This window comes from Nyctereutes procyonoides, unplaced genomic scaffold, assembly GCF_905146905.1.
Source record: "Nyctereutes procyonoides isolate TBG_1078 unplaced genomic scaffold, NYPRO_anot_genome, whole genome shotgun sequence".
Classification (NCBI taxonomy): Eukaryota; Metazoa; Chordata; class Mammalia; order Carnivora; family Canidae; genus Nyctereutes; species Nyctereutes procyonoides.
This window is the reverse complement of record NW_026575128.1, coordinates 8,180,503-8,203,723: the sequence shown is the minus strand read 5'-3', so window position 1 is coordinate 8,203,723 and position 23,221 is coordinate 8,180,503. Positions and strand designations below refer to the sequence as shown.

Here is a 23,221-nt window from a genome sequence, read left to right as displayed (position 1 = left end):
GCAGAGCTAATGGACCACATTAAACAAAAGAGAACCATCAGAACTGCTGTGACAAACTATGAAGGGAGGGGTCCAAGGCTCTGAGAACTGGCAAGGAAGAAGAGGTTCACCACACCAGACCAGAATGCCCACTAGCTGATATGTCCCTCAGGAGGGCCCGGGGCTACTCCAGTTCCCCCTTTTTTTTTAAGATTTATTTATTTATGATAGACACACATAGAGAGAGAGAGAGAGGCAGAGACACAGGCAGAGGGAGAAGCAGGCTCCACGCTGGGAGCCCGACACGGGACCCGATCCCAGGACTGCAGGATCACGCCCTGGGCCAAAGGCAGGCACCAAACCACTGAGCCACCCAGGGATCCCTGCTACTCCAGTTCCTAGAGCAAAAAGGAACACACTTCTGGAGCGGTGAGCATCAGCAGTCTTGACAACCTGCGTAACAGCCGTCCTCTGTAGCCTAAACTCATGGAAGGAGATGCTGTCACAGAGCTGGGCTTCCTAGTGTTGATGGGGGGTGAGAAGATTCTAGAATATAGGGGCCAGGAGGAGGCACTCAAGAATCAAAAGTGAGGCTAGCATAAATACTAAAGTGAGTGGCAAGGTGGGAGGTGGGAGGTGGGAGGTAGGAGAGCCTACCCTGTAGGGTCTATGGTGATGCCTCACAGAACATGATATTCCTCAGAGCAAGATAGATGGGAAGCCCCTCAATATAGGAATATATGAACAAAACATCAGGAACATATAGTCAGAGTGTGAGGAAAGCTGACCCCAATGGAAAGCTGCAACCCCTCCACCCAATTTAGAGACTTGAGCCCGGTTCTATTTCTTATTAAAGAACACTTTGGCTGAAGGACAGACTGGGTCCCCTATGAAAAAAGTACTCCCCTAAATGACATCAATTACATATACTAGTCATTGTCCAGTCCTTGCCCAAAAAACCCACAGCTATTTCCTCAGCCAACTGAATACCAGGGAAAAGGGAATGTCCAGGTGGTCCGAAGATTTCAGATGCCGAGTGTAAACTGATGCTGTCCCTGGGTGCCCAAAGCACTATTGTGGCCCCTCTGCTAGGTGACAGTCAGTGGAGCCCCGGCCCGTCCATCACAGAACCATCCTGGCTAAGCGGGGCGCACTGTGTCAGCTGTGCCAGGTGCAGTATCTTCATCAGAGCAGATTAACACAGCCTCGGTTACATGACTCGCAGTTATTGACCCAGCAACATGTTCTTTCCATATCCCTCAGAAAGGAGGACCGTAAGCAATTTGCATTCACATGAGAGAGACGGCAGTACACACGCGTGGTCCTGCCCCGGAGCGGTGCTAGTTCTCCTGCTCACTGTCATCATAGAGCATGAAAAGAGGTGGGCCATCTGGATCTCCCGCAGGATGTAGCAGACTGGCTCTCTCCATGATGACATGGTATTAATGGCGTCTGATGAGCCAGAAGGGACAATTAGTGTAGATGCTTTTAGAAGACCCATGGCTCCAGGGGATAGGGTAAGTTCTACAAGGAGTCAGGGGAGGTTTCCCCAGTGGTGTGAGGACACGCTGAAATGTCTTCTCCAAATTGAAGGGGGGGTTAGCATGCCTTTTCCCTTCCACGACAAAGAAAGCAGCGCAACGTTTGGTAGACCCCTTGAGTTTCAGAGGTGCATACTCTCCACGTAGGGATCTTGCTAGGATCCACTTACTGGGTGACGTTAAGGGTGGGTGCTGGATTAAGAAAGGGTTCGGTAGCGGGACCAGGCTGCAGCATGAGCACCCCTGCCTGTGGGCCATGCAATCCATGGGCTCCCATGGAGGGGAGGGGTTTGGGGTTCCGGTGGTAGAGGAAGATGTGGCTTGGGGCCTCCAGAAAGCTCTCACAGGGGGTGATGGCGCAGGCCCCTAGGGCTCCGAAGCAGACCTGCACCATGGGCGGCAGGCAACTCCTCAACATTGGACTGACTTACCGTCGAAGATCTCAAACTCATCGTACTGCTTCTCACTGAGGAAGTACTCCACTGTGAGGGAGATGTTGTAGTCGGGCTGCACTCTCACCAGCCAGGAGCAAGTCTGGAACTGGGGATAGCTGCCCGGGTAGCTCTGACTCAGGATCACACCCGTGGAGTCCGTCAGAAGCTCATTCGTGGGGCAGTGCACTTGGGAGAAAGAAACAGAAACGCCAGGTTCATGAGACGGAGATGGAACCGGGGCCAACGAACTTCCCTGGGACAAAGGACAGTCACCGGGACAAGAGTATTTGGGCGCAAACAGGATCCCAACACCCACCATCACGCTGCTCCACGGCATGAGGTGGCCTCAGGTTTTGCGTCAACGTTACCTCACTGCCGGGATGCAGTCCTGGCCAGTCAGTTGGAACCACTTCCTAGCTCAGAGGTGGGCTTTGGAGAAGGCAAGGTGACACAGACAACGCACGGCATCCTCAAATCTAAGAGTCGATCCATTAAACAGGACGGATTTGTACAAAGACAGTACTGGGCAGAGGTGATTACGTGGATGTATGGCCCGCCCCTGGCACTTACTAGCTGGGTGGTCTTGGACAAATTATTTCCTCCCTGTGCAATGGCTTCTCCACCCTTGATTTGGAAAGACAACACCTGCTTTACACGGCTATTGTATCCTGCACCATGTTACGTCATTGCACACTAATAATGTTGTATATAATATTATAGGAAGGAATATACATAACGCATGCAGCTTGGTGCCTTCATAAACTCCAGGGACGATAATGGTAATGATGGTAATTACACCAGGAACAGAAGGAGCTAGCAGAGCTTGGCTGTGGCCTGATTAGCAGTATTAAGGTATTGCAAGAAAAACATGCCACCCTAAGGAGCACAGTCGGTGTAGACCTCAGAGAAGGGGTTGCTGGAGGGGCTAGGTTGGTTCTCCTGCGTCTGCCACCAGGGAGGTGAGAGAAGATGCTGGTTCTGGGGGTCCTGCATGTGCTGCAAACCAGGGAGGTGCTCTCCTCTCCCCTGGGGGTACAGGGACCTGTCACTATATCCTATGTGAAACCACCTGAGGATGATCCTTCTCTGTTTTCCTAGGCTGAGGACTCCACAGTGAAGTTCTGGGGACTGAGTCAACCTTTTTAGGGCCTTGAAACAGGCCTGGCCTGGCCAGTAGTGGTAAGTATCCCAATCACTACAAAGGCAGGAAGCGGTGTTTTGCTCTACGTGTGCCTTCAGACAGGCTTCCTGAATGTGTTGGATGCTAGGACACTGACGAAGGAGAGTTTCTGGAACCGCAAAGCCGAGGACCAATCCCCGGGTCGTCATTTGAGATGAGGCCGTTCTGGGGAGGGGATTTAGCCACTCGCTCTCCACCCATCTATACTGCTTCCTTCAAATCCTCTGCCTTTGCAGAAATGGGGCTTGTTAATCAGCCCTGGGTCTGGGCTATCAGACTGAAATGCTTGCTGTGGACCCAAATTCACGCAGCTCATCTGGGATTCCATTGAGGAACTTTGCAATAGACTCAAAAAAAATTTATTTATTCATGAGAGACAAAGAGAGAGAGAGGCAGAGACATAGGCAGAGGGAGCCCAACGTGGGACTCGATCTCGGGTCTCCAGGATCACGGCCTAGACTGAAGGCAGACACTCACCCTCTGAGCCCCCCGGGCGTCCCGAAACACACTTTTTTTTTTTTAAGTAATCTCTACACCCAACATGGGGTTCAAACTCACAACTCGAGATCTAGGGTCACAAGCTCTACCAATGGAGCCATCCAGGCAACTTGCCCCCCACCCGTGCTGCCCCCCACCCCCTGCCACCTTTGAGTAGCTTTGAAAGGCACTAACTCACTTTTCCTGGGAGAACTTCCTTATTTTGTAAATAGGAAAGGGCAAATGGCTTCTTGGAGGCAAACAGCCTTCCCTCTGAAAGCTCCTGATCCCACCAGCCTTTCCCCCTGGAACTCCTCCCCTGTAGGTGCACGGCTCTATCAGGCCTGGGCGTCATCGGCGTTTACGAGCTTTCTCTCCTCTTAAGCTCAGGATGTCTGGCCTTCGAAGGCTCAATACTACACTTCCATTAAATGACCTGGTCTTGACGTCTTTGGTGGGGTTTCCTCTGCGAATGTTCTTATTTCTTTTAAAGAACTGGGAAAGCACAAGCTCTCTATCCTCTGGGGTCAACTTTATTAAATCATATCATTGATTTATTGGCACAGGCTTACCCAAAGATAATCTCATGATTTAAAATTTTCTTTTGCTTCAATGGTTATGTCCCACTTTCCCTTCCCTACTTTTGTACATTCCTGCTTTCTCCCTTTTGTTTAATTTACCGAACGGCTTGATTATTTTGCGGCTTTTTGTTCCAGGCATTTCTTTTTATTTATAAGTAAGGCTGTTTGTCTGTTGTATGACTCACGAATTTCTTTTTAAAATTCAACATTTTTGAGATATAATTTATGTACAATAAGTAATGAACAGACATTAGGTGCGCAATTTAACGAGTTCTAGCAAAGCATATACCTGTGTAATCACCACCATAATCAGGATATAGATAATTTTCATCACTACAGAACCTTCTCTCATGCCCCAGGCTCCAGGAAATCACTGATACTCTTTTCAGATTAGTTTTGATTATACTAGAATTTCAAGCAATTGGAATCAGACATGTTACTTTTGTGTATGGTTTCTTTTGCTAAACATCATGTTTCTAAGAGTCAATCCATGGTGTTTTGTGTATTACCTCTTGGTTTATTTTTACTGCTCTGAAGCAATCACAGGACAGTTTGTTCATTCATTCATTCTGTTTGTTATTAATAAGCATTTAGGTTGCTTCCAGTTTGGGATTATTATGGAATTCATATACAAGACATTTTGTGGATATGGGTTTTCATCTCTTTTGGGAAAATAGGGCAGGGGTATGTCTAACTTTGAAAGAAACTACCAGTTTTCCAACGTGACTAGATAATTTTATATCCCATCTAACAATGTATAAAAATTCCAGTTGCTCCACATCCTTGTCAACACTTGGTATTTTCAGCCTTAAGTTCTAGCTATTCTAGTGGGTATGTAGTAGTATTTCATTAGGGTTTTAATATGCATTTTCCTGATTACTAACGATGTTTAGCATCTCTTCGTACATTTATTAGCTATTCATACATTTTATTTTGTAAAGTGACTAGTCAAGACTTTGTTCATATTTTTATTGGACTGCTTAATTATTGAGTTTTTAAAGTTCTTTATAGAGCATAGATATAAGGCCTTTTAAGAAATATATGTACGAGAAGAAAAATAAAAATAAAAAAAATAAAAATAAAGAAAAAGAAATATATGTACGATGAATATCTTCTTTTATTCTGTAGTTTGCCTTTTCTTTTTCACATTTAGGCCTGTTTTTTCTTCGTGTATTTTGAAGCTCTTTTATCACCTGCATATTATGTATACATATCCTTTATAATGAAGTTAACTCTTGTCATTGTAAAATCTCTCTATTTCTGGTAATACTCCTTGCTTGCAGTATTCAAAATTTCTTTATGATTCTTATGTTTACCATTTACATGATATATATTTTTTCTCTCCTTTTCTTGCAATTTATCTGGTATTTATATTTAAACTGCATCTTTTGTAGGAAATTAAGTGATTACTGTTTAAAACCTCTAAATTTTGGCATGGTTTTTATGCAGCAAAATCTTACGGATTGATATGAGCATATCATTCAAATATAGTAGGTCCCTACTTATTTTTGGTCTGTCATTGAGAGAGATGTGTGAAAATATCCAGCTACAATGGTGAATTTATCCTTTTCTCTCTATAATTGTCAATTTTTCCTTTACACACTTCAATCCTAGAGCCAGGGCAAGCTGGCGGAGGAGCAGGATCCTCACCTCACCTGGCCCCACCAGCTCACCTGGGTAACTTTCAAACCATTCTGAACACCTGCGAATTCAACCTGAGATTTAAGGAGAGAACAGCTGGACGCTACAGAGAGAAGGGTGTCGCTTCTAACAAGGTAGGAAGGCGGAGAAAAAGAAAATAAAAACGAATCAAGGGTTGGGGGGCCTGCAAGGAGTGGGGCTGAGGGGGGTGGTGGTGAAAGCCTCCGGGACAGGGGAGCCCCGACCCGGGGATGCAGGACCTTAAAAATTCCACACCGGATTCTTCCCGGAGGGAAAGGTGCTCAGCAGGGATCTCGGTGGGAACCACAGGGGGGCGGGAAGGCCTCCAGTCCCCAGGGTCACTAGGCGAGGAGGGGTGCCCGGGGGAGGGGGCGCATCCTGCTGCCTTGGGAGCACGATTCCAGCAGTGCAGGCCCTGGATGCCAGGGTGCAGGGGGACACAGCCCAGGATCTGGTGCTCCCCCCGGGATGAGCAGAGGCAGGGAGGGCCCAGGACAGCGAGAATGCTCCTGCACCCAGGCGCCCCCAGGCTGTGCAGGTCAGGGCCCCTGCCACCTGGGAGCATCCAGGCTCATGCAGACTGGGAGCTGCGGTAGTTACTGGGAGAGCCGACCCCAGGGCTGGCGCCACCAGGGGGGTTGTTTCTCCTGGTGTCACCCCTGTGCATGGGAGGCGTGGGGCCCCCAGGGGACAGAGGCCTCACAGGACAAACAGCTCCTACTGAGCCCAGCACCTGGCGGAGGGGCGGGGCATCTCCCCCAGGTGCACACACCTGAGAGTCAGCACAGCAGCCCCTCCCCCCGAAGACCAGCTGGAAGGACAGGAGGAGAGCAAGTTCTTGACTGAGCAGCACTGGAGAGCTCCAGGGGAAGTCGAGGGATGTACAGTACATAGAACCAGAGGGTAACCCGCCTTTTTGCACCCCTTTTTCCAGTATAACTCATTTTTATATCAGACTAAAAATTTATAATTTTTTCTCTTTTCTCACCTTAACTACATTTTTAAAAAAATTTATTTATTTATGAGAGAGAGAGAGAGAGAGAGAGAGAGAGAGAGAGAGAGGCAGAGACACAGGCAGAGGGCGAAGCAGGCTCCATGCACCGGGAGCCCGATGTGGGATTCGATCCTGGGTCTCCAGGATCGCACCCTGGGCCAAAGGCAGGCACCAAACTGCTGCGCCACCCAGGGATCCCTTTCACCTTAACTACAATATTTTACCACCTCTTCATTTTTAAGTTTCTTCCTTTTTGACTTTCATATTTCTACAATTACGGTCCTAGATATATTTTTCACTTCTAGATTCCCTTCAACATATTCAACTTAATTTGGGGAGATATAAAAGATATGTTTTGTTTGTTTTGTTTTGTGTTTTGTTTTCTCTGCCTCATTTTGTTCTCCAATGGCAGAAGTTAATACCTTCTAAACATGACCAGCAGCACACAGAACCAAATGCAACACCGTGCTGGTTCTTTCTGTGAGACTAGATTCTCCCTTCCTTCCTACTCTGCCCCCCTGTTCTATCTCATTTATGTTTTGATTGGGCCTTGTATAAATATTTCTGGTTTACATAAATTTAGGCCTGAGCATCTTCTAACATACAGAATATACTCAGAACCAAGAGGAACACCCTCTAGGATTCCTCAGGAGGACTACATTCTCCCTCCACTACAACTTCATCACCACCACCATCTCCCAGTCCCCCCTTTTTCTTCTCCTTTTTTCCCCCTTTTTTCCTCTTTACTTTTGCTTTTTTTCTCTTTTCTTTTTTTTTCTTCTTCTTGGGATTCTTGGCCTTTTATTTTCTACTACTTTGTTTTAAAATTTGTTTTTCACTTTAGTGGCCCTTTGGTTTTATTTTGTTCTGATCTTTGTTTTTAATTTCTGGTCTCTGACTTCAGCAGAATCATCTAGGGTGAAATTTACTTAGGTCATGGTTGATATTCTTGATGCAGCCTGCTCATACAACCACTCTGCACTGAGCAAAATGACTGGAAGGAAGAACTCACCACAAAAGAAAGAATCAGAAACAGTACTCTCTCCCACAGACTTACAGAATTTGGATTACAATTTGATGTCAGAAAGCCAATTCAGAAGCACAATTATAAAGCTACTGTTGGCTCTGGAAAAAAAGCATAAAGGATTCAAGAGACTTCATGACTGCAGAATTTAGATCTAATCAGGCCAAAATTAAATCAATTAAATAAGATACAATCCAAACTGTAGGTCCTAACGATGAGGGTGAAGGAGGTGGAAGAAAGAGCGAGCGACATAGAAGACAAGTTGATGGCAAGGAAGGAAGCTGAGGAAAAAAGAGAAAAGCAATCAAAAGACCATGAGGAAAGGTTAAGGGAAATAAATGACAGTCTCAGAAGGAAGAATCTATGTATAATTGGGGTTCCAGAGAGCACCGAGAGGACAGAGGACCAGAAAGCATATTTGAACAAATCATAGCTGAGAATTTCCCTAATTTGGGGAGGGAAACAGGCATTCAGATCCAGGAGATAGAGAGACCCCCCCCAAAAAAACAATAACAACTGTCAACACTTCTACATTTAGTAGTGAAACTTGCAAATTCCAAAGATAAAGAGAAAATCCTTAACGCAGCAAGAGACAAGAGATCGCTAACTCATGTGGTGAGAAATATTAGGTTAACAGCAGACCTCTCCACGGAGACCTGGCAGGCCAGAAAGGGCTGGCAGGATATATTAAGGGTCCTAAATGAGAAGAACATGCAGCCAAGAATACTCTATCCAGCAAGGCTCTCATTCAGAATAGAAGGAGAGAGAAAGAGCTTCCAAGATAGGCAGAAACTGAAAGAATATGTGACCACCAAACCCTCTGCAAGAAATATTAAGGGGGAACTATGTAAAAGAAAGAGGACACCCAAAGAAATAATCTACAAAAACAGGGACTGAATAGGTATTATGATGACACTAAATTCATATCTTTCAATAGTTACCTTGAACGTGAATGGGCTAAATGATCCCATCAAAAGACACAGGGTTTCGGACTGGATAAAGAAGCAAGACCCATCCTATTTCCTGTCTACAAGAGACTCATGTTAGACCTAAGGACACCTCCAGCCTGAAAATAAAAGTTTGGAGAACCATTTATCATTCAAATGGTCCTCAAAAGAAAGTAGGGGTAGCCATCCTCATATCAGATAAATTAAAGTTTATCCCAAAGACTGTAGTAAGAGATGAAGAGGGACATTCTATCATACTTAAAGGATCTAACCAACAAGAGGACCTAACAGTCATGAATATTTATGCCCCTAATGTGGGAGCTGACAAGTATATCAATCAATTAATAACCAAAGTAAAGACATACTTAGATAATAATACATTAATACTGGGAGACTTCAACATGGTGCTTTCTGTAATTGACAGATCTTCTAAGCAAAACATCTTCAAAGAAACAAGAGCTTTAAATGATACACTGCACCAGATGGATTTCACAGATATTTACGGAACTTTACATCCAAATGCAACTGAATACACATTCTTCTCAAGTGCACATGGAACTTTCTCCAGAATAGACCACATACTGGGTCACAAATCAGGTCTCAACCGATACCAAAAGGTTGGGATTGTCCCCTGCATATTTTCAGAACACAATGCTTTGAAACTTGAACTTAATCACAAGAGGAGATTTGGAAGAAACTCAAACATGTGGAAGTTAAAGAGCATTCTGCTAAAAGATGAAAGGATCAACCAGGAAATTAGAGAAGAATTAAAAAGATTCATGGAAACTAATGAAAATGAAGATACAACTGTTCAAAATCTTTGGGATATGGCAAAAGCAGTCCTAAGAGGGAAATACATCTCAATACAAGCATCCCTCAAAAAATTGGAAAAAACTCAAATACACAAGCTAACCTCACACCTAAAGGAACTGGAGAAAGAACAGCAAATAAAACCTATACCAAGCAGAAGAAGAGAGTTAATAAAGATTCGAGCAGAACTCAATGAAATAGAGACCAGAAGGACTTGGAACAGGTTAACAAAACCAGGAGCTGGTTCTTTGAAAGAACCAGTTAGATAGATAAACCATTAGCCAGCCTTATTAAAAAGACAAAAAGACTCAAATTAATAAAATCACGAATGAAAAAGGAGAGATCACAACCAATACCAAGGAAATACAAATGATTCTAAAAACTTATTATGTGCAGCTATATGCCAATAAATTAGGCAATCTAGAAGAAATGGACACATTTCTGGAAAAGCACAAACTACCAAAACTGGACCAGGAAGAAATAGAAAACCTGAACAGGCCAATAACCAGGGAGGAAATTGAAGCAGTCATCAAAACCCTCCAAAGACACAAAAGTCCAGGGCCAGATGGCTTCCCAGGGGAATTCTATCAAAGAAGAAACAATAGCTATTCTACTAAAGCTGTTCTGAAAGATAGAAAGGGATGAAATGCTTCCAAACTCGTTCTATGAGGCCAGCGTCACCTTAATTCCAAAACCAGACCCCACCAAAAAGGAGAATTACAGACCAATATCCCTGATGAACACAGATGCAAAAATTCTCAACAAGATACTAGCCAATAGGATCCAACAGTACATTAAGAAGTTACTCACCACGACCAAGTGGGATTTATCCCTGAGATGCAAGGCTGGTTCAACACTGGTAAAGGAATCAATGTGATAGATCATATCAGCAAGAGAAAAAAACAAGAACCATATGATCCTCTCAATAGATGCAAAGAAAGCATTTGACAAAATACAGCATCTATTCCTGATCAAACCTCTTCAGAGTGTAGGGATAGAGGGAACATTCCTCAGCATCTTAAAAGCCATCCATGAAAAGCCCACAGCAAATATCATTCTCAGTGGGGAAGCACTGGGAGCCTTTTCCCCAAGATCAGGAACACGACAGGGATGTCCACTCTCACCACTGCTATTCAACATAGTATTGGGAGTCCTAGCCTCAGCAATCAGACAACAGAAAGAAGTAAAAGGCATTCAAATTGGCAAAGAAGAAGTCAAACTCTCCCTCTTCGCAGATGACATGATACTCTACATAGACAAACCAAAAGACTCCACCCCAAGATTGCTAGAACTCATACAGCAATTTGGCAGCGTGGCAGGATACAAAATCAATGCCCAGAAGTCGGGGGCGTTTCTATACACTGAGACTGAAGAAAGAAATTAAGGAGTCAATCCCATTTACAATTGCACCCAAAAGCATAAGAAACCTAGGAATAAACCTAACCAAAGAGGTAAAGGATCTATACCCTAAAAACTACAGAACATTTCTGAAAGAAATGGAGGAAGACACAAGAGATGGAAAAATATTCCATGCTCATGGATTGGAAGAATTAATATTGTGAAAATGTATATGCCACCCAGGGCAATTTACACATTCAATGTAATCCCTATCAAAATACCATGGACTTTCTTCAGAGAGTTGGAACAAATCATCTTAAGATTTGTGTGGAATCAAAAAAAAGACCCCGAATAGCCAGGGGAATATTGAAAAAAGAAAACCATATCTGGGGGTATCACAATCCCAGATTTCAAGTTGTACTACAAAGCTGTGGTCATCAAGACAGTGTGGTACTGGCACAAAAACAGACACATAGATCAATGGAACAGAATAGAGAACCCAGAAGTGGACCCTCAACTCTATGGTCAACCAATATTCGACAAAGCAGGAAAGACTATCCACTGGAAAAAGGACAGTCTCTTCAATAAATGGTGTTGGGACAACTTGACAGCCACGTGCAGAAACTAGACCATTCTCTTAGACCAGACACAGAGATAAAATGGATGAAAGATTTAAATGTGAGACAGGAAACCATCAAAATCCTAGAGGAGAACACAGGAAATACCCTTTTGGAACTTGGCCACAGCAACTTCTTGCAAGATACATCCATGAAGGCAAGAGAAACAAGCAAATATCAAGTGTTGGGACTTCATCAAGATAAGAAGCTTTTGCACAGCAAAGGAAACAGTCAACAAAACTAAAAGACAACCTACAGAATGGGAGAAGATATTTGCAAATGATGTATCAGATAAAGGGCTAGTCTCCAAGATCTATAGAGAACTTATTAAACTCAACAGCAAAGAAACAAACAATCCAATCATGAAATGGGACAAAGACATGAACAGAAATTTCAGAGAAAGATCCAGAATAGTCAATTTCATAGAGACACGAACTAGACTGGTGGTTGCCTAGAACTGTGTGTTTGTGTAGGGCCTGGAAATAAAATGGGAGCTGACTACCATCATTTTTATCATTTTGGAGTGATTAAAATCTAAAATGGTGTAATGGCTACACAGCTCTGAGTATACTAAAAATCACTGACGTATACACTTTAAATGGATGAATTATATGGTACATGAATTCTATCCTCATAAAGCTGTTATTATAAAAAAGCCGGTGAAGGGTTACATCATGAGAAGCCAAGTACAGCACCGAGTCCTAGAGGGAAGCATGAGGCTGAGAGTAGGAGTAAAGCCAAGAAGCCTGGAGCCGTGTAGATACAGAAACGGGGCCAGAGAGGAGAAAGTAAGGCTGGAGCAAAGCAGGGATGTTCCGGAGCAGGATCAGAGCTAAAGGCCACTTCATAGGGGGGTGGTTGTTTGGCATGCGAGTAGGTCAGCTTAACTCATAGATAATAAATTTCTCATTGTTTTAGGGCAGCTTAATTCTGGGCCTGTGGCTTCTTTCTTTCTTTCTCACTAGCAACCCATACTGCGGATTCTCTACTCCTGCCATATGGGAAGTGGGGGAGAAGCTGACCTGCTTTTCTACAGACAACTATTTGTTGGTAGCAGTAGTACCAGAAGCCGTAGTAGGACTAGTAACAATAATAATAATAACCCACACTGGGCAGTTACTGGGTCCCAGCCACAGTTCTCAAACGTTTTACATTATTGACCCATTTAATTCCTGGCAATAAGTCCATGGTGTAAGTAATATCACTATCCTTATTTCACAGATGAGAACATTGAGGCACAGGGCAGTTAAATATCTCATCCTAGGTCAACCCCCTTTTGAGTGGAGAATATTGTTTGAGGTCTTAGTTGGGATAACGTGGTGAAGCCAATTCATTTTCTGTCAAGGGGTCACACCGGAAGGCAGACAACTCTCAGTTGCTTAGATCAGCATACAGGACCTTGGGCCCATCGGGACTCCAGGAGGGCCAGGTTGGGGTGCAAGCCCACCTCTCCCTGAGGTCCCAGAGCTTCCTCTTTTCAAAGATCAGTATGCCGTTTCCAGAGAATACCAGTCGGAAAAAAGGAAGACGGAAATCAAAGTGGTTACCATGGCGATCTGTAGCCCCGGACCTGAGTAGGACAGAGAATCTCTCCAGGGCAATCACTCCTTTATACAAACAGACATTCACCAAATGACCTCTTACTTGATGAGCAGGGACTGGGAATATAGGGAGGAGGAAGACAAAGGCCATGCTTCGGAGGAGCTCGGGATCCACACAGGCGCGGCTCTGTGCAATTACCTTCACATATTGGGGGTGGTCCTTCGAACTGCAAGTAGGTTCCAAGTTTGCAGGTCAGGATCTCATTCCCCACTAGGGTAAAGCCAGGGAGGCACCTGTAGCGGACGATGTCACCTGCCAAAGAGAGACCACATGGGGATTCCCTGGAGAAGTCTGCGCGGGGCGCCCCTTTGTACTTAAACCCATGTCCAGGCAAGGCAATCCATGGTGGGTCGTGTTCTGATCAGACTTAAATAACCGGGTCAACCCCAATTGAACGACCCAGAAAACTGCTACCCACTTCTCAGAGCTCAGCCTCGCTGAGCCGAAGCATGTTTCCAAATTCTAGGAACTTTGGAGTGTCTTGCGTGGATTTACTTCTCAAAAACCTACTGACTTGAATCTCGTCTGCCTGGCTATGGTGTTTGCCTCTTGGGGCAGACTCAGTGGATGGATGGGAGGGGGCGATGTGCCTTGCCCGCCAGCCACCCCCCACACTCCCGGCCCGGCCCCTCCTTGCCCCCCAGCCCTTGCTGGTTTGGGAGGCGGTACCTATGTTGAATTCTTCATTCTCTGTGACGACTTCGGCATTGGGGAGGATGGTGGGAGGTGGGCACTTGGTGAGCGGATAAGCTGAAAAGACAGAAGCAGACAAGCTGGGGTAAGAGCGTCACTCTCAGGGCACGTTGTCATTCACTTGTTCACTCTCATTCCTCATTCCCTGGCACAGATACTAGTGGCTTTTGACCCGTACCCAGGGCAAGTGTAGCCAAGTACTATTTTGCTTATCTGCTGTCATCCTTTTCTGTCTTTGATGCAGAAGCCAGGAGGTGTAGAGTAACAGCAACGATAAAGGAGAGAGCATCTAAGAGGTCAGCGACAGCGCACTGGCACTGAGGGGAAAGGAGAGACGCATTTCTTGAGCACCTAAACGGGCCAGGCACTTTCACAGCTGTCACCATCGATTCTGATGCTGGCGGACCCCCCTGCAAGGTGTCCTCGCTCCCTTTACGGGGAAGCTGAGATTCCGAACACTTCACTCCCTTCTCCAGGGTTACACGGGAGGTGAGTGGCACAGGAACTTGAATCCAGGAGCGGCTGCTCTCAAATCCCGTATTCTTTCCACCGCTTGGCATCTAAGTACTGTGTGTGGCTGATGTGAGTGCCCACAAAGCCAGCTGGTTTCCCTTCTGACCTCTGGCCAGACATCTCTGGCTTCAGTGGGTTTTCTAAATTGGAAACCATCCCTCTGGGCAGGGACTAGGCTGTGTGGATGGTGTCGCTGAGACGAGGCTCAGGATGGGCCCAGAGCTTGGCTTCCAATTGCTGCCTGGCGCACAGCTGGTGCCACGGGAGTGTGAGCTGCTGTTGGCATTGCTACTGCTCTTGTTATTTCCAAAGTCACCCCAGACTTTTTTTTTTAACAAATGATTGTGTTTATTGACGAGTTCATACATCAATACAAACGGACGAGTTAAAAACGGCCCCTGCCCCGTGAGACCTGGGGAAGAGGGAAGCGCCAGGGCCTGGACAAAGTATAAAAGTTATAAATAAGGGGGGTAAGGGTTCAAAACTGGATCAGGGAAAATCTGGTTGGGGGGGGCGGCAGTTGCCGGTGGCCTCAGACATGCAGAAAGGCGCGGGCGTTGGCTGACCACAAGACCCCCCTTCCCACCCAACGCTCAGCTGTGGGTGGGGAAGGGCGGCCACCTTCTCACAAACCTTACCGGAGTGGATCTCCCTCCTCTGAAGGACTGGCTGGCTGAGGTTCAGAGAGAACCCAGCCCGAGGGCCAGGCCTGAGCCTTTTTGGGCTGAACTGTGACTAGCGTGCCAGTGGGGGGTGTGGGAGTAGACTTCCAACCCTCACCAAGGGCAGCTGTAGGACTTCTTTGCAGTTTGGCTATGCAGGTGGTGGTAGTACCGAAGAGTGAAGGTGAAACATGTTTCATCTGTGCTGGGGCATGCCTGGCTGATGCAAACAAGAGCTGGGCACTCTACAGAAACCTGTTTCTTTCTAAGCTTCTACCTATAGAACCAGCAGGGATGGCCTGTCCGTGGAAGAATAGCTTTTTCTGGCCCAAATCTCCAGGAAAGCTACCCAGACTTACCTGAGGCAGAGGGAAGCCTATATATATATATATATATATATATATATATATATATATATATGGACATTCTTTCTTTTTTTTGTTTTTTTATTGGTGTTCAATTTGCCAACATACAGAATAACACCCAGTGCTCATCCCGTCAAGTGCCCCCCCTCAGTGCCCACAAAAAATTACAAATATAATACACTGTCATTAGAGAAAATATGAAAAATTTTCTACAACAGTAGGAAGAAAATTAAACTCATCCACTGGCCATTTGGAAAGACCTGCTGCTAACACTTTACTGTGAGTTCGTAGAGCACATACTTTCTGCATATGTATTTTTCTCTTACCAATTTGCAGCAGGTGGTGCACTTTGTGTTGATCCTTGGGCACTTACTACTGTTTTGCAGTTTTCCTATGCAATTACATTTCTTAAAAAATGACTGCAATGACTTCATAGAATTTAGTCATATGATTGACTAAAATTTATTTAACAGATGCTCTATTATTTTTTTTCAGATGCTCTATTATTAACCATTTAGGTTTCCAAAGTTTTGCAATTTAAAATAAGATTGTGATAAACATTCTTTAAAATAAAACATCCTTCTCCACATATGCATCTTTTATGAATTTTTTTCTTCTTCTTTTTTTTTTTTTAAACTAGGAAGGATTGCTGGATCATAGAGCAGCTCTATTTTTTATTTTTTTTCAGGAACCTCCATGCTGTTCCTCACAGTGGCTGCACCGGTTCCCATTCCCACCAACAGTGCACGAGGGCTCCCCTTTCTCCACATCCTCGCCAACATCTGTCGTTTCCTGTGTTGCTGATTCTAGCATTCTGACAGGTGTGAGGCGACATCTCACCGTGGTTTTTATTTGCATTTCCCTGATGATGAGGGATGTTGAGGAGGATCTTTTCATGTCTCTGTTGGTCATCTGGATGTCTTCTTTGGAGAAATGTCTTCCCATGTCTTCTGTCCATTTTTTAACTGGATTATTTGTTACGTGTTGAGTTTTTAAAGTTCTTTGTGTATTTTTGGATCTACAATTTGCACTACTAGGTATTTACCCAAAGGATACAAAAGTACTACTTCAAAGGGATATATGTGCCCCGATATTTATAGCAGCACTATCAACAATGGCCAAATTATGGAAGTAGCCCAAATATCCATCAACTGATGAACGGATAAAGAAGATGTGGTGTATATATACATGGAATATGCTCCAGCATCAAAACGAATGAAATCTTGCCATTTGCAATGACATGGATGGAGGTAGAGAGTGTTATGCTCAGCAAAATAAGTCTGTCAGAGAAAGGCAAATACCATATGATTTCACTCATATATGGAATCTAAAACAAGACAAATGAACATAAAGTGGGGGGGGGGAAGGAAAAGAAAACCAAGAAATAGACTCTTAAGTATAGAGAACGAACTGATGGTCCCGACGGGAGGTAGGTGGGTGGATGGGTTGAACAGGTGTGGGGATTAAGGCAGGCACTCGTGAGGAGTGACAGGTGATATGGTGATATGTGAAAGTGCTGGATGACTAAATTCTACACCTGAAATTAATATTACACTGCATGTTAACTAATTGGAGTTTAAATAAAAATTTGGAAAAAAAGGGAAAAAACTGGGAACGATTACATTGTACGAGCTTTTTAAAGTATGAGCATCTCCTACTGAATGAACGTCAGTAATCCATTCCTGGAAATCAGATGTTCTGCGTAAAGATGCTATTTCCCGTGACTTCAAGTAGGAAAAAATTACAGTGCATAACCCTAAACCCGGGAAGTATCTAAGATAATAAGATACATATATATGCAAAACCCATAATGCTAGAAATTAAATACTTGAAATTTTACTGCTTGATCGCCCAAGAATGAATACGGCTGTAACAAAACAGCGGTTCCATGCGTTTTAGCACAAGCACTTTGCATAGCACAGCGCGCCACGCCAACCCTCTCAGTGTGAGGCACTTAGAAATCCTCGCCCGAAGACAAGTGCGACGTGGGAACGTGTTCAGGACAGTGCTGGGTTCACAATGAACTTCCCGTTATCGTAACCTCTCGGAACCGGCAGCAACAGGGGCACACATTCCAAACGTTCACGTGGGATCCTGGCCTTTACCCACTGCAGTTAGGATGCAACCTGACTTTTCCTGCGATGGTTTCATTAAAAATGTTGTAGGACATTTTGACGATTTAACTAATTTCTTCTACAGATGTGTCGGTGGAAAAGACGTTGCATGGAGAGACACAGGAGACACCCGTGAGATGCGGTTTTCAAAGCAAGAAGCACCTGTGGGGTGGCCACGCGGGTTTGACCTTGGTTTAACATACACCCGGGAGGACCACGCGGGCGTTGGCTTTTCTCTGCAGAAAAAGGGCTGTAACTGATACGGGCCACGGAGCGGTAGCTTCTCCAGGGCCGGGTCTCATCATTGTCTCCTCCAACTCATTGAAGGATTATCTGCGGAGGCCTAGCCTGGGTCAGGGGCTGCATCAGGCGGCGAGGGTGCAAGAGTAACCAAGACACAGTCCTCGCCCTCCTGCCACCCTGAGCCTCCTGGGGAAGGCAGTCCTCCGCGGTAATTGTCACCAGCTTGATAAGCAACCAAAAAGGTAGCATTTCTTTTTTTTTTTTAAATTGGCATTTGATAACAAGTTAGGTTAAACATTTTCTTCCTATATTAATGGACTATTTTGGAGTTTACTTTTTAACCTTCTATCAGTCCTTTGCCCCTATTTGTCTTACAAATTGGAAGAACCCGGTTCGTATTTAAGATTGACTTCTGGGGTTACCTGGTGGCTCAGTTGGTTAAGCATCTGATTCTTGATTTTGGCTCAGGTCAGGATCTCAGAGCAGTGAGGTGGGTGTGGAGCCTACGTAAGTCTCTCTCTCCTTCCGCCCCTGCCTTCTCTTAAAAGAAAAAATGACTTCTGCCTGTTAAATATATTTTCACGGTTTATCCTCTCCTTATGTTTGTCTAGGGCACTCTTGGGATTCGTAGATGCATGAAGTTTCTGCTTATTCTGCTTAGCCAATTCTTTTTTTTTTTTAAGATTTTATTTATTTACCGGAGACAGAGAGCGAGCCCGAGTATGGGCAAGGGGCAGAGGCAGAGGGAGAAGCAGACCCCGCTGAGCAGGGAGCCCGATGGGGGGGGGGTGGACTCCATCCCAGGACCCGGGGATCAGGACTTGAGCCAAAGGCAGATGCTTAACTGACGGAGCCCTCCAGGTGCCTCTCTGCTTAGCCAATTCCCGATGTTTCCTTTATCACCCAAGGCTTTTATTTTATTTTATTTTAAAAAATCTGGTATCTTCCATTCTCAGCTGCATGCTTAATCTTTTAAATACACCTTCTGGGTGGGGAACTGGATGAAGGGGATCAAAGGGTACAAACCTCCAGTTATAAGATTGGATAAGTATCGGGGATGTCACGTGTTACATGACGTTAACACTGCTGTTTGGTATATCTGAATGCTGTCAAGAGAGAGCAGATCCTCAGAGTTCTCATCACAAGGAGAAAAAAACCTATTTTCCCTCCTTTTTTTGGATATCTATATGAGATGACGGCCTTTAACTGAATTTATCGTGGTGATCATTTCACAATATACGTAAGTCATGTCATTACGTTGTATGCCTAGACTTACACAGTGCTGTATGCCAACTGTATCTCAGTAAAATTGGGAAAAAAAAAACCCAAAATAATTGCCTCAAATTCCAAAATAAATAAATAAATAAATAAATAAATATCTTCTATGACACTTAACTTGCAGAAAAAACTCAGAAGAGTTTGAACCACTTGAACACAGCCTGAGTGTGGTTACTAGTTTGAGTGGGGTAGCTTTCCCATTATATTTTTTAAGAATTATATATTTCTGCTCAGAAATTCAGAATGCTGGTGGAATATTGAAAAACAATAAAATGGAAATTGCCCCAGTCCCACCACTACCGAGGCGTAACTGCTGTCAGCCTTCCGGTGCACGAGCTTTCGTCTTTTGCGGACAATCCCTCCTCCCCCTAGAGCCACACTATCTACCAGGTTATTGCTAAAGACCTGAGTGGGGCGGAGGGGGGGACGTCCTGGACTCCTCCCTTCCCCTGGTCCCCTCTCCCCCAGTCCCTTTGGGCCGAGGCCCTGTCAGAGCTTAATCGGACCTCGATGCAGGCAAACATGGTGATGGACGGACGGGGAGGCCCACTGCCTCTTGCCAAGCAGGAGCCAGCGCGGCAACAGCCGTCGTAGGCCAGGGTCTCACCGTTTTGTCCTGGGCTGTATCTTTGTTCCTGTGGTTTCCTTTGTTTTCCACCTTTTCTTTTTTTTTTTTTTAATTTTTATTCTTTTTTTTTAATTTTTAAAATTTTTTTATGATAGTCACACACAGAGAGAGAGAGAGACAGAGACACAGGCAGAGGGAGAAACAGGCTCCATGCACCGGGAGCCCGATGTGGGATTTGATCCCGGGTCTCCAGGATCGCGCTCTGGGCCAAAGGCAGGCGCCAAACCGCTGCGCCACCCAGGGATCCCTGTTTTCCACCTTTTCTATAGGAACTATGCTTTGCTTACTTTTTTCTTTTAGTGACTTAAAAGTACTATCACCTATTTTTAATTTTTTTAGTGACTAAAATACATACTTGGAGTCCTGATTTTCCTAATTATTAAAATCAGCAATTGAATGACATCTACTGATTCCACCTTCATGAGAGATAAGGACATTCCCTTTCTCCTATTCCTCTTCTAATTCCTTGGGTATTTGTTAATATGAAATAATTCTTAAAAATCTTTTTTTTTAAAGATTTATTTTTTATGAGAGAGAGAGGGAGAGTGTGAGCTCTAGTGGGGGGAGGCACAGGGGAAGAGGGAGAGAGAATCCTCCAGCAGACTCCCCTGAGTGTGGAGCCCGATGCAGGGCACGATCCCAGGACCCTGAGCTCATGACCTGAGTCCAAATCAAGACTCAGATGCTCAACTGCCTGAGCCAAGCAGGTGCCACAATTTTACAAAATCTTTTAAGAATCATTTGCAATCTGTTTGGAATCGATATTTTCAATTATTATTAGGCTTAAAAGGTGGTTAGCTAGTTAGTGCTTCCACTTTAATCTTTTATACAACTTCTCTGTATCAGGTTACTGGCTTGTCTCTCCCTGGGGGTCTACATCCTGGAGGAACACTTCAACTGAGATGTGGGGACGCGGATTGTGAGCGCTCAGAGGTCTGCAGACAGCTGTCTCTTGCCTGCACATGTGATGCTCCCAACTATCTTCCCCCTACATATCTATAAAAATGCCTCTTTTGATTTTCTGGGATTGAATGCCAAGAATAATTAGTCAAAGGATTGTGGATTTTGGCTCCTCGCAGGTAACTTTCTCGGCCTAGATTCGGGTAGATTGTGCCCTTCATCCCAGTAATTTGAAATGCTTGCTAGGCTGGTTGTGATTTCCCCCAGCATGCGGTGAGCTCTTTTGTTCTATTTGCACAGTTTTTCATTCATTTCAGAAGAGTTTTCTTTTATTATTTGTGTTCTATCCGTCTGGTTCTTTCTGTCATGGATGCTTTTTATCAGGACATTCTTCATTCACTGGATCTCTTTTATTTCCCATTCTCTCCTCTATAATCTTCAAGTCTTTGCTCTTTCTCTCCCTCGTGTTGGGCTTTTCCTCTGATCTGGTTTTCTACAGCGTTTTGCTGATCCTTATGCCAATTTAATCGGGCTGTGGCATTTCTTCTTTAACTTTTAAAAAATTATCTAGCTCCCCATGTAAATAAAAATCTTAATTTGAAACAATCACAACGGTACAGGAAAAGTTGGAAGCATCACACAAAAAAACGTTTTTCATGAACCATTTGAAAGGAAGTTGCCAACATGATGCCCCATCACCACAATATTTTAACATTAACATGCATTTTCAACAAAGCAGCACATTCCGTTTTGCAAAATCACAATACAACCATCAAAAACAGGAAATTACCTCTGATAATGGTAGCCAACTCACCCTCACCTCCGCTCATGTTTTACCACTTCTCCCAGGAAAGCTCTTAACAGCACAGGATTCAGTTCAGAAACATGCACTGTATTTTGTTGTCATGTCTTTTTTCGTCTGGAATCGTCCCAAAGTCTTTCCTTGACCTTCATGACTTTCACACTCTTGAAGATTATACATCGGTTAACTTCTAGTCTGTCATAATATATTATGTTACCCCCAACTTAGATTTGTCTGATTCCTCACGACTGGATTCACGTTGTGCATCTTTCCTGGGCTATCACAGAGGTGATGCTGGCTCTTCTCTTTGCACCCAATCAAATGGGGGCATAACTGCAATTTGTCCCGTTACTCAGCATGCTTACTTGGATCACTTGGTTAAAGTGATGTCCTCCAGCTTCTCTACTGTATAGCTACTCTTTTCTCCCTTTGCGGTTACTGTGTGGGGAGATAATTTGAAGGCATGGAAATATCCTGTTCCTCATAATATTTTAAATGAATAATTGTTTCATTAATTAATTTATACCTGGATGGGTATATATAGTGTCCTGGTTTATTCATTCAGTTACCATGTGTTACCAAAACGAATTATTTGGATGCTCAAATTATCCGAGTATTACGGTCCAAGTATAATCCAAATTATCCCATTACGGTCACTGGGAGCCCCTTCAGGCCCGCGTCTATGTCCTTCTGGCACATCTCCACCATTCTTTGGGCACCTTCTTGCTTTCTGCCATAAAATGTTTCAGGCTCATCTTGTGCCTTCTCTGCCTCAGTCCTGGAATCAGCCATTTCTTTTTTTTTTTAAAGATTTATTTATTTATTCATGAGAGACACAGATTGAGAGGAGAGGCAGAGACATAGGCAGAGGGAGAAGCAGGCTCCCCTCAGGGAGCCCGATGCGGGACTCGATCCCGGATCCAGGGATCACGATCTGAGCCAAAGGCAGGCGCCCAACCACCGAGGCACCCAGGCGTCACTTTTAAGGAGTCCTCATCTATTTTAGTGGAAAATGGTTTTAGAAATCAGTATCTGGAGCTAGATGTGTTCATTGCTATTGAGGAGTCATTGCTTCCAGGCCCTTTCAGTGGAAGGAGCTAAGGAATACACGTACGTGTACAGACCCACGTTTACATCCATATCTCCTTCTATATCTATGTGGACATATTGAAAACCATTGCTCATACTCATACTTCCAATTCCAATCCAATGCCCTGGGTATATTCTAGTTTTTGCTCTTGCCACATTTCTGACCCTCTTTTTTACAGTGCGACTCCTACCTGGAGCGACAGTTGAGATGGGAACTTGGTTCTCTAGGGTGATAGATTAACTTCTTTGATCAGTCACTCCTCCCTTACACGAATGCCCTGCTCCCCCACCTTGGAGCCTGAAGGATCCTCCGCATGGATGGCATCCTCACTTTGCTGGGGCTCCTACCCGACATGGATGTTCCCTCAGTTTGCAGAGCCTTGATGGGTATCATGCCAGCCCCATCTCCGTACAGATGCTGCCTCTCAGCATGGCCCCCTCTTCTCTCAGATGCCCACTTTCCTTCACCCCATTTAACAGCTTTAGGAATGAATTGTTCAGGAAGGGAAGGGAAGACATTTAGCTCCCCTTCTAGTTATCTCTTATTTGGAGTCCATGTTGTTGAGACTTTTATGCTGGAAGCAGATACTTTCCAAAATTTATCTCTATTTCCTAAACTACATGTTTCCAAGGGCATTTTCCTCTGCAATTCAAATCCACTTTTGTCATGAAAAAATACTGTAGAATCTTGTTCATAGCTCTCCTTAAGGTACTTTTCCGCTTATTAGTCCTTATATGAGAAGAAATT

The 23,221-nt window shown here is 44.5% G+C and overlaps 1 protein-coding gene across 1 annotated transcript in view; it reads right to left on the bottom strand.

The window, feature by feature from the left end:
* The window catches only part of CSMD2 (CUB and Sushi multiple domains 2), a 437,017-nt gene that overhangs the window by 63,994 nt on the left and 349,802 nt on the right, over positions 1-23,221 (bottom strand). Inside the window, 3 exon segments of the mRNA XM_055341473.1 lie at positions 1,952-2,140; positions 13,325-13,438; positions 13,856-13,936. Coding sequence (XP_055197448.1) covers positions 1,952-2,140; positions 13,325-13,438; positions 13,856-13,936 — 384 coding nt within the window.